The following is a 12,058-nucleotide window of genomic DNA, read 5'->3' as shown; positions in this document are numbered from 1 at the left end:
TGTTTGCAATTTATTCATAATCAAAAACAGATGCAGGTGGGTTAAAGAGTGATACTAGAGTGATAAGAAGTCCTAGTGAATGCTTGATAAGTAGACTATAATACAGTAAATAAACAAATAAATAGATAATAAATAATTAGGCTAAGTGAAATTTTCGGCATGCGCTCTGGGCGCGCATTATAACTCTATATCATAGTACCACCAAGAAATAAAAACTACTTTCACCCCTGCTGAAGGTACAGTATGAAGGTAACCAATAATTCGTTGTCTCCACATTCACAGGAATTCCTGGTAATAGTCTTTGTTCTTATTAAGAAATATCCAGTTTGTGTGTAAACTAAAGGCACAAACGAAGTGGGGAAAAACAAGTCTTTTTTGACCCTGGTATGACACTGATAACTAGCATTGTATAACAACTAGCATAGCAGGCAACGTGAAATTCAATTGAAAAGCATTGCGGTTTGTGTAATATACAATTTATTTATTTGTTTGTGTATCTGTAAAATGCTGTTGGTCTCTGTTGAACCTTTGGATCCATAGACATTATCGTCTTCTCTGTTAGAATTACTTAGATCTTTTCTCTATTACAGAAGAGGAAGAGCAGCTGAAGGCGGACATGGCTGCCAAAAGGACGCCGGTTCCAAAACTAAGGGCCGACCCGGTGGTGCCGGTCAAACCTATGCCCCCCGTCACCAACACCAAAAAAGTAGGTGCCAGTGCCACTGTTAGGGGAGAGCCGGGACGATTGAAACACGGGACGAATGAATATCGCATATCGGGACGAATGAAACAATCCAGTTTTCTCCGAGATTAATGATGACAGACCGACGTCCTTCGGTCAAAATAGAGCATGTTAACCTCCTTCTATCAGCCAAATATCTTCCTGCTATGTCATTTTATCACGGAGTTACTGGCGATAAACGAGTTTTGATGTGCATAAGTAAACTGCATTAGCGGTTACATTTTTACGATTATCAATGAGGGTTTTTCATTTAAAGGCTTGACTTAATGCTTATTCAGTAGACCCTTTAGTGTTCTCCACAATCCCAGACTTTCATATCGCATGCTTGGATACATGGAAAGCAAAACAAGCTATAGTGACACATGTGACACTGTTTCAATCGTCCCGACCAGGCTGTAACTCCATGTATTTCAATTAAATGCACAAATAGCTGTGTTTAAACAATAATTTATGGAGGTAAGACATAGAAAAACAGTTTTAGGAAGATGAAAATACATTTGGGCCCAAGGTAGGGGTTGAGTGTTCCCATGTTATCCTATGGAGACTGACGGCCGGTGGGTCGTTAAGCCTACTTATTTGGATGTGCATTGGCCTAACCCACGTAAAAACCTACTGAAACGACATTTTCAACAATATAAACATGATATAAATGGGAAAGCTTACCGTTCTAGCTATAAACATGGCAGAATCATCCACAGGGCATGATATTTCAAAAACCGCTTCATACACGCTTCATGATGATGGCAATGAGTTGTTAACAGACATGCACAAAGACGTATAGCCCTGCAACAATCTATCTAAAATAAAACCTTTTGGGAGTACCATTCATGATATGTAGTAAAATTTCGAAGTTGTTGGACGTTTATATGGCTTAAACTGTATGTTTCATTCGTCCCCTTATGTTGTTTCAACTGTCCCGACCAGGAGGGACGAATGAAACATTACGCACGTCCCACTTTTGTTGTAATAATTCCTGAACGTTTTGTTCAAAGCTGAAAATGCATCTGTATTTGACAGAGGACAGATGTAGGTTACTAGTGACCAAATATTAGCTTTCAGTGTGGTATGATCGCTTTGTAAAAAACGTTTAATTAAAAAGTGTTTCAACTGTCCCGGCTCTCCCTTACTATATTTGAAACGGTCATCCTTCTACATCACTGTTGTGCTGTCTGTAGCAATAAACACATTAAACAATACTGCATGTCATCTTTCCAACACATTATCATAGATGATGAAGAAAAAGGAACGCGAGGGGGACCAACAGCTGATGAGGGCCATCCTGGCAAAGAAGAAGAGGCCATTTGTAAATAAATCGGTGAGCTTGCTTTCTGAAGTTATCTTGTTAAAATGTTAAAGAATAATGAATGCTGTGTACTCATCAAGCCGTGTGTGTGTGTGTGTGTGTGGGTGTGTGTGTGTGTTGCAACCAATACCCTGTAATGACTGACAAGTTGCTAAAGTGTCAGCTAATTGTAATGTAATGTAATATAATTGGCCTCTGTGTACTAATCAAGCCTATGTGTCCACAGGTCAGGGACACCACCTCTACTTTAAAAAAAAAGAGCTTCCCCCCTGCAGAAGCACAGCCACACACATCTACGACTGTGGTAAGATTCCTTGTGTGTACTGTATGTTGTAACAAATACCCTGTAATAACTGACAAGTTGCTAAAGTGTCAGCTAAGTGTAATGTAATGTAATTTATTATACGGCTCTTCACAATGCTAGTAGAACGCTCCATTGACTTGAATGGGCTTTCCCAAAGTTCTACAGTAAAATATATTCATGTAATTACCACTGCAAACATATAATTACCGCTGTCAATGGCAACAGGTTTTGTGCTTCTGATACGTCTTTCATATCACTACGCAAGGACTGGAACTTCATTCAAACGTGAAAGCAGACGTTTGATCAGCTGTGTTCTAAAGAATGTTTGATTGAAGTTCAGCAGCGTGTGTTGTTGCAAACTATTTGTTTCTCAGCAAATGCCACGATGAACGTTAACAAATAGGCTAGGTTATGTAGGCTAAAGTCATATCGTGAGGAGTTTATTATTTCGTTTAAGTAGCCGTATAATAAGCGGGATAATGTATAGAACGCCGGTCATTACTGTGAAAATAAGTCCCTTCAGGGCGGAACAAGACCCCTCCGCTGCGTGTCGGGGTCCGGTTCGCCCTGTCAGGACTTATTTTCCCAGTAATGACCGGCGTTCTATACATTATCCCTTACATAATTGACCTCTGTGTACTAATCAAGCCTATTTGTCCACAGGTCAGGGACACCACATCTCCATTTAAAAAAAGGTGCTTCCCCCCTGCAGAAGCACAGCCACACACATCTACGACTGTGGTAAGATTCCTTGTGTGTACTGTATGTTGTCTTAATTGTCTCTCAAATTAATTTCACCTTGATTTATCGTACTATTTTTTTGTTTATAGGATTTTTTGGTCACCTCGGAGGATGAGGTAATACATTTATAGCATTAAAAATAACTTATTACTTGTACTTGTACCAATTGTAATTACAATAGACCTCCCAATCAACACCGTCTATGGTAAGATTGTGTGTGTGTGTGTGTGTGTGTGTGTTTGCACCCGTGTTTTTTTTTTTTTTGGGGGGGGGGGGTATTGTGCATTCAACTAATGGTCACGCCTACACTCATCGAATTCATAGTCTTTATTGGCTCTCAAATTAATTTCACCTTTATTTATCGTGCAATTTTTGTTTGTTTATAGGATGTTTTGGTCACCCTGGAGGATGAGGTAAGGAAATCTGCATGTAGAAAGTGGGCCTTATACCCTTATAGCATTAAAAATAACTTGTCCTTAAAGTAATTGTAATTACAATAGATCTTTTACATTCAGTTTTCAGATAGATACGAGGAGGCTCTTAAGGCCAATAAAGCCTTAAAACTGGAAAATGCACGCCTTCGGCAGAGGTACAAACATATTTTTCATATCCAACCACAACTTTCTGAGAAATGGTAGCAATTGGTTTGGGTTGGTTTAAATTGACATGATTTTCTTTTTAGGTGCAGTGAGCTGGAGAGGAAACTCGCCAAGAAGGACGAAGAGACGTGCAGGCTGTACAGTGCCATTCGGGACGTACATGCCTGCACGTCTCAAATCTTAGGAGGAGGTAGTGAGGGTGAGTGAAAACGTATTGGATAAAGACAAACACAAAAGTGCAGAAATACGCAATACAGCACTCAAGTTCATAATGTTGATTGCATACTGATTAACAGTCAGAGATGCTCTGGCTGATAATGCCCCTCTCATTTTTGACTGTATAGACCAATTAGAATAGAAGGAATAATGTGAATCGGCCTAAAAGCTGTATTTATTTTCATTATCCTCCACAGCCTCAACACCACGTCCTACTCCTCGGCCACATGCCCCTCAGCCATCGGAGGCTCTTCCCCCAGCTGCAGAGGATGGCAAGGTACATTCAAATCGAAATGTCTTGAGAATTAAGGACAACACTTGAAACTGTTATCCAACTTAAAGTAGTCTGTGCAATAATGGTTGTCAAAAAAATACTGTCAGTTGTTTCAAAATTGATATTTCCAGGGGACAACACATTTTTGCCGTTACACAACCTGTACACTGACTCCTTGTACCACTAGCTAGGGATGGGAATTGATACGATTTCAATTATTCATATTCCATTTTCAATTCAACATGAACCTGCTTTCAATTCTCATCCCTATCTGTGACATAATGATCAAAGACGTTCACTCAGACCTAATGTCTTTCCAGGTTAATATTGGTGCAGTCTTGCTCAAAGCGGGAGTCTGGGACTGGCTCAAGGCCTCAAAGTCAGACTCCCGCTTCTGCAAGGACCTGGCGGTGGCAGTGTGGGGGTCTGAGGTGCTCAGAGGCAGGTCCACAGAGGGGAGGGTGTGCAACCGCCTGAAAACGGCCGGGGCGGTTGCCAAACCTCCCCTCACCCCCAACAAATACAAAGCCGTGAAAGGTTGGTCTAAGTTATGAGCTCATTGATTTCTTCATGTTACGATCACAACAAATTCAACATTGAGGCAACATTTTTTTGTATTGCAAGTTTTCAACAGCCATTTACTTTAAACATGTAAATGATCGAAGCATCACATTAAAGGTCTCATCTCATCGTTTTTTCATTAATTTTGCCATGGTCTCTAGTATTAATGAATGCCCTGTGAGCCGGTTTTGGTGAAAAAAAATGCTCTGCTGCGTCTATTTCATGCTGTTCTAGTTTGGTGGGGAAGGTGGGAGGGGAGGAACGACAGGATTTGCCTCTTGCTCATGAATATTCATGACATGTTAATGACCTCGCCTCTCATTGGCTAACAGTACTGTGACTCTCCCTCCAGTGCGTCCTCATCCGATTCTGCCTGTGCTATGCTCCATGTTCAACTTTACAGTGTTAAAACCTGGCTAAAACTCGAGTCAAAACTGTTTCACAAAATGTCTTCGGAGATACAACTTCATGTGTTTGATCCTAGTATCCGAGTAGGAAGAAGAACCGCTTCCTGATCGTTTGTCGGTGAACGTTGGTTTAATAGAATGGTAACAACTGCATGTCAGCTTAAAATTTATCCTAAAAGAGGTAAACGTTTGTGGCAATCGTCATCTTGCATTCAAGTAATAAACAGTTGGAAACGTTTTAAAATAAAGACCTATTTCTTTACACAGTCAAAAGTCTTTGCAATCTTCCTAGATATTTTACTTCACAACACAGGTTATAAGCACCCTAAATGCAGTTCAGCCACTGACCTAGCCTGCTAATTGTATGCTATCGGAATAGATAGTTATGGTTTGAATTCCATGATACTATCATTGAAAGACCACTTGGTTATAGCTCAATATATATATATATAGATCTAAATGCAAACACACTTACCTACTTCTAGCTATATTTCGCTGGAATTGCACCAGAATGCCTACAGAAGCAGAGAACGTGTGCTGCAAGACTTCTCCAGTAATGACTATAAACTATGGCTTTGATAGCCAACATTGGCAGAGGTTAGCCTACTCAAGTTGTTTTCAGTCACGTATGACCCTTAGGAAAAACTACTATAGGAATCTTATAGTGAAAGACTACTATAGAAAAACTATAGCAGTTATAGGATATTATAGTTATTAGTAGTACTTCTACAGTATGTCCCAAAACATGTATTCCTATAAGATTACTATAATATTTTGTCCCAAAATACTACACGATTCCTATACTACTTTTTCATAAGGGGATTGCTCATGTTAGAAAAATGGGCAACACCAGTACCTCTGTTGTCTGTATGACCCTGTACCCAGGATTAGAACCAGTCTGCCTTAACATAATGTACTCCCTTCAAAATGCACTAAACATTCGACTATGACGACTATGACCCCCTGTGAGACAGAAGATATGAAAGGTAAGGTAAACCTCTAGCCTAAAAGGGACAAAAACTGATGCAACTCCTAAAACTAATATACAAAACAGGTCAATTTTCAATAAATAGCTTTATTATATTTACATACATCAGTGGTACTCAAAGTGTGGTCCGCAAGCTCTCTCAAGTGTTCCACAAGTAGATGTGGTAAAATATAATAGATGAGTTGTTTGCAATATTGAGTCAACTTGTATGTACAGTAAATCCAAACAGTTCTGCAACACTCATGTAACCTACAGTATGCCAGTTTAAATCATATGAATCCTCTGACAGCATAAGCATGGTGCAAAGACAATAAGCAAGGTGGTTTAGTGAGAAGGCCTATTGTGTAATATACTGTTGAAGTAGGTCTACTGTTTTGTTTTTTTTTGCTAGGTGGTCAGTGATCTTTTTTTTTGTTTAAATTATTATTGTTTAAGTGGTCCTTGGTCTGAAAAAGTTTGAGAAACACTGACAAACAGTAATATTGCAGTATATTAAAATAATGCAAAGACAAAACAAGAACATCCAAACTATGCACAGAATTAACAATGTCCTCTTTTTGCCAGACGATGCAGACATCTGGCCTACAGATCCTTTGTAAGATGGTGCTGGGATTAAAAAGGTCTGAGTTGTTGTTTCGGCTTGTGTTGTCCTGGGTATCCGAAGGGACAACACAAAACACATTCGTTGGCTGTGATGATTCTATTACATTGCTCATTGATTGCGCTGGGCCATAGGTGGAGCTATCAGGTGTTATTGAGGAGATGTCACTTTCATCCTCCTCCTCCTCCTAAACTTCCTTGTATCCTTGTATCCTCTTGATCAACCCGAGGTCTTCTAGCTGGCCTTGGATGAACAGGCTTGATGGGAGTAGAGGTAGCAGGCCCCCATGTCCATGGTGTATCCGAAGTGCTTGTATCAATACTCATACTTTTCATGAAGTATTCTGTTTGGGTACCTAAAGTAAATAAATGTGTATTACTGTCAAGTTACAAGACACTAATAGTACACAGGGCATTCACTATCTCACACAAAACTCTACTGGCACAATGGAAACAAAAAATATTTCAGTGACTGTGGTAAGGTGTATGATGTACTAAGTAGCACAACCACAAAAAGACATTCAGTGATATCAATTCTATGGCACACCCACAAGAAGACATTCAGTGATATCAATTCTATCTGTTATGCAATTCATGGGTTTCATCAGGTCCATTTGCAGGTGTATTAATCAAGCACCATGCAGTCTGCATTCATAATCGAGGTGCTTGATTTTATACACCTGTTAAAAGTGACCTGATGAAACCCATGAATTGACTTTCCCAAACATTGACGAGCACATAAGAACCTGTATTAGCCTACTAGAAAAAGACTTCTAGAAACTAACTAGCACAACAATAAAAGTTAGATCACAAACCTTTGCTTCTAACGTGATGACCTAATGTAGGCTAGAAAGCTGTGTAGCCCAATATGAGGATGTGCTCTGGAAGACATACAAAACACTAAGTAAACAGCAAGTAATCAAACAAAACATCATTGTAGGCCTACAAAGGCCAATGTAATAATGGCAAGAAGACATAAATTAGACTGAAGTGTAAATACCTGGGCTCTAGTGATAGCAACTTAGCCTAATAGTGCACGTATTGTGTTTTTGATTTTTCCTGTTTAGACTAGAACAATACCAGTCCAGTTGAGCATAAGATATTGTTGCCAATATTATTATTTGTGGTTTAACGCTTAGGTTAGAAGATTATAGGTTCAACAAGCTAAATCTCTGGGTAGTGTGGTCATACAGTTTCTTATGAGTGTAGCTACACCAGGCACGTAACTGAAGCATTCCGTTCACGTGCGTCTTCTGCAACAATTAGCTTCCAATTGGTCTAATCAATGGAAGTAGCTACACCTGGCGTGTGGCCTGTAGGCTACATTCAAAATAATAGACCATTCCTCTAATGGATTTTTACCAGAGCCCTTCCTATTAGACATTCTGATTTTACACGTCGCGAACAGAACACTTCAGTTACGTGCCTGGTGTAGCTTCCTGTAATATAGGCTAGCCTAAGCCTAGCTTGTGCCCTTTTCATGCATGCTAAAGTGAAGAATATGAACATGCTATTTTGTAACAGTCGTTAGGTGGAAAAGTTTGTTTGTACTTACAGCCTGTGAGCTAGTGGTCGATCGTCGTGACGTACAGGTCCAGGTTTTCAGAACATAGATGCAAAACCACTTTCTAACTGTAGGCAGGCACAGTGAGAGTGGTCGAAATGATTGGAACACAGAACTAATGTTGCACTAAACTTCGGTGGTGGTGTTCCAATGATAAATTCCAACCATTTCTTCCTCAACTCTTCTTTCTAAGGCAAGACATGCAACATTGATGTGTTATTGCCACAAATAACACAGGCACGAATTTGCTCCGCCATGTTAGCAACTTGCTGTTAGCTCCTACTAGCTGCAGAGAGACAATCACCTGGCCAAAATCTTCCTGTCTTCCTGTGGGCGGTCACAAGCCAAGGTGGGCGAGGCCATGAATAATTGTTTTCCCTGCGGCGTCACAGGGAAGGGCTTTTTCTGATTCGCTTGTTTTTCCGTGTATTTTCTTTCATTGGCTAATGCGGGCAATGGGGGTAGAAGATCATTTTCACGTGCAGCATGCATATGCAACTTGGAGTGAGCTATAGTATTTCGAAAGGAACAAGTATTAAACGGTTTCTCGGTGAATGAGACCTTTAATATTCAGTGACTGTCTGCACTTTGGCCTGTCCCAAGTGCAAACAAACAGACTAACAACTGTGTATATTCTACATGCCAGGATCCTGTATTGGGCTGATTGATTTTTGTCTTCTTTTTGTTTTTTTTTGGGAGGAAGCCTGCTGCAACATGTCTATTAATGTATGTAGAGAGAGTGTAACTTAAACATTTGCTGTTAAACCTGTTCTTCTCAAAGGTTTTCCTGTTTTGTCTATTGATATATTTTAGAGACATTCCGAAAATGGCTCGTGGAGCATGGGGCCAAGGAGCCAGAGCTGGGGGCCAGGTCCAAAAAAATAGGGGGGTACATCTCAGAGAAAATAATGGACCTCAATCGTAAAAAATAAACTGTGAGTAAGACATTACAATACAGTACACACTTCCATGCAACTTTTTTATAGGCTTAACAAGTTTGTTGTACCAGAAATGTCAAAAGTCAAAGTAAATTTAAAAAAAGTGAATAAATACACCATTTACTCCTCCATTGTACCTAATGAGGTAGATAGACTGTATTGTTACCGAGAAAAAATAAAATAAAAAAAACACTAAAAACCTAACAAGAACCAACCTCAAATTTGATCCAACCAACGCAGAGATAGCTTGTCGCAAGACTAGTACACAGGTCTACTGGTTACTCAGATAAGTTAAGGCGGGCATACACTGTGCAATATTTTCAATCGCGGGTATCCAGCTCCTGCTCACACTGTACGAGGGAATCTAAATTCTTCTGCTTTCTTGCCACTGACCCTCTGGCTCTAGGACTAGTAGACTTATAACATATAACATGTCTACTATCTTCATGAAATTCATTTAAAGGTTGGTTGTCTGTGTTTTGTGTTTCCTCCTGCTCTAGTGGTCCTGCTGAGACCCTGCCGTGCAGCGTGTGTGTCTGTCTGTGTGTGTTTGAACTTTGAAGGCAATCTAGTTATTTTATATCTTAATGTTTTGGTATTTTTATATTTAGTATTTTTTATTTATTATCATTATTATTATTTTAAATATTAAAAAAGAAAAAGTATTTTATTATTTTATTATATCATTTTGTTTTTTTTATTTTGTTATATAATATATAATATAATTTTATTTACAATATTTTTATATTTTGTAATGTTATTTATTTTTTAACGTGTTTTATTTCTGATTTTGCATTTGTAACTTGTTCCACTATTGTTCATTTAATAATAAAAAAATAATAATGTGGCATCCAGTTTGTTTATGTTATTTTTTATTACTTTTAAGTTAAAGATGTTTGAACTTTTTAACATAAATTGAAAAGCTCAAAGCATGTCAATGTTGAACAGCCAACTTAACTATAGGCCTATTGGTTTCCAAATGGTTTCCTACTGGCTTTTCCTACTGGCTTTTCCTACTGGAATTTTTAACTGGATTTGAACTGGATTTTCTGCTTGGGTTCAACTCTCGGAAAACTTACGGTTTCTGAACTGGTTGCAGTTCCTTCTGTGGTTCCACATGAGGGCGCTCGTTAGCATTTTGCTAATCGCTAGCGTCTAGCTAACAAATTACACAGCAAAGGACAACGGCAGTTCAAACGACGGTAAGCAAACCAACGTCTAGCCATTGTTAAGATTCCACATCTGGCAGAGAGGAAACATCATCACAACAAACCAGGCAACCAGGAAGTGACATTTTAATTTCCTTGTCACCAAGCTAACCAACATCAAGCTGAGGGGTATTTCACAAAGCAGAATTAAGACATCCAAGATAAGTGATAAAGTGAGGTTTGACAGCGTTGTCTGGTCATCCTAGCTCAAGAATGAGTAGGAGCGACTATGTCAAGCCAGGTGTAAGTAAATCAGGATGTGTGCGCATTTCTCCACCAAAGAGCCCACAGTTGGAATTTAAAAAATTTAGAAAATAGCGTTATTTACACAAAGTGGACAACCGCTTTTGATACACTATCACGGCCGGCGGAAGGCAATCCATGTTCAAAGACTGTGTGCCACTTCGACTGTATGTGTGCTGCTACCTTCGCAGAAGCCCCTGGCTGCAGCGTGTAGATCGGGGCTGGTTTAATGTGGGGGAGCTCAACGTTGCTACTTTCCAGCGCTACTGGTCCGCAAGGAAAAATAAAAAAAATGTTGCGGGACAATTCAGACCAGGCCTCACAAAAAAAAATGGTAGCCTACAATTAAGCAATTAGGCATTTCACGTAACATAAACATATTATTATTACAGGCTATTATACAGATATCGGTTACCTATCGGTAATATGATGCCGTCTGTTAGGTGTGCATGTAAACATGACATTAGGAACGCACTTCGAGTGTCGCTGTTTCATATCACCCCGCGATAGGACCATCTTATTGCGGGGAAACGAGCTCATTGCTCCCCTAATTCGGTGACATGGTGAGATTCAGATTTCCGTCCCTCTGCTACGTTCCATTGCTAGCAACCTGACGATTCAGACTGAAGATCAGCATCCATACTACGTGGGAGAAAAGTTTTTCAACCTGTGGACTTACTGTATTCTGCTTTGAATGTCTCATTCATGACTGCTATTTAACCAATATCACTGAAAATGAATTACTTACTGCTCCTGCATTTAAACCGTCTATCATTATTTGACAATCAATGTGTTTTCAATGTTGTAGCCTATAGACCTCTCCGGAATAAGTCCCGCCTCCGAAACATCTGGATCCACCCAACTTCCGGTTGTCGAATGTCTATGGGAAATAACATGGTGTTTCGAAAAATCGTACCTGTCAAGCTCTGTAGGTGGCAAAGTAGAAAAAGCTGGTGGGCCGATTGGCCTACATACTTCTGCCATCTGGTTTTCACTGGATTTTTTGATTGTTGGTGCCGTTAAAGTAGTAAACGATTATTAATGCTAACCGGGAGCTAGTTCCGATGTACGCGGGCAGAGGAGGGCGTTAGATCTCGCTCACAACCAGTCACAACCTAATGTGATGGTCATTTTCACGTGTGATTCACGCGTGATTTCAGTGGTCTATAAAAGTAAATCGTTTGAAAGGTTCAGCCTCTTTTCAACACGACTTAACTTTGGTTTGACTATGCTGAGAGTTTGTTGGCTGTTATTGAGATATTTGAAAAAGAAAGAAATTGCCGACAAAGACACTAAAGACATGACGAGACGAGATTTTTTTTTCCACGAAAAACAGATAATGTTAAGCAGACTAGGAATCAGAGGCAGAG

General features: G+C 39.6%; 1 protein-coding gene across 1 annotated transcript; it reads left to right on the top strand.

Moving 5' to 3' along the window:
• Positions 1-264: 264 nt before the first annotated feature.
• LOC121677945 (BEN domain-containing protein 5-like) lies at positions 265-9,805 on the top strand. Its single transcript, XM_042057099.1, has 13 exons — positions 265-384; positions 591-706; positions 1,971-2,057; positions 2,272-2,349; positions 3,013-3,090; positions 3,180-3,206; positions 3,477-3,503; positions 3,606-3,679; positions 3,773-3,888; positions 4,103-4,182; positions 4,500-4,716; positions 9,113-9,234; positions 9,738-9,805. Exons 2-12 carry the CDS (start codon positions 617-619, stop codon positions 9,229-9,231), a joined length of 993 nt encoding a protein of 330 aa, XP_041913033.1. The 5' UTR covers positions 265-384; positions 591-616; the 3' UTR covers positions 9,232-9,234; positions 9,738-9,805.
• The last annotated feature ends 2,253 nt before the right edge of the window (positions 9,806-12,058 follow it).

This window comes from Alosa sapidissima, chromosome 12 (assembly GCF_018492685.1).
Source record: "Alosa sapidissima isolate fAloSap1 chromosome 12, fAloSap1.pri, whole genome shotgun sequence".
NCBI lineage: Eukaryota > Metazoa > Chordata > Actinopteri > Clupeiformes > Clupeidae > Alosa > Alosa sapidissima.
The sequence above is the reverse complement of the archived record's forward strand: the minus strand, read 5'-3'. Positions and strand labels throughout refer to the sequence as shown.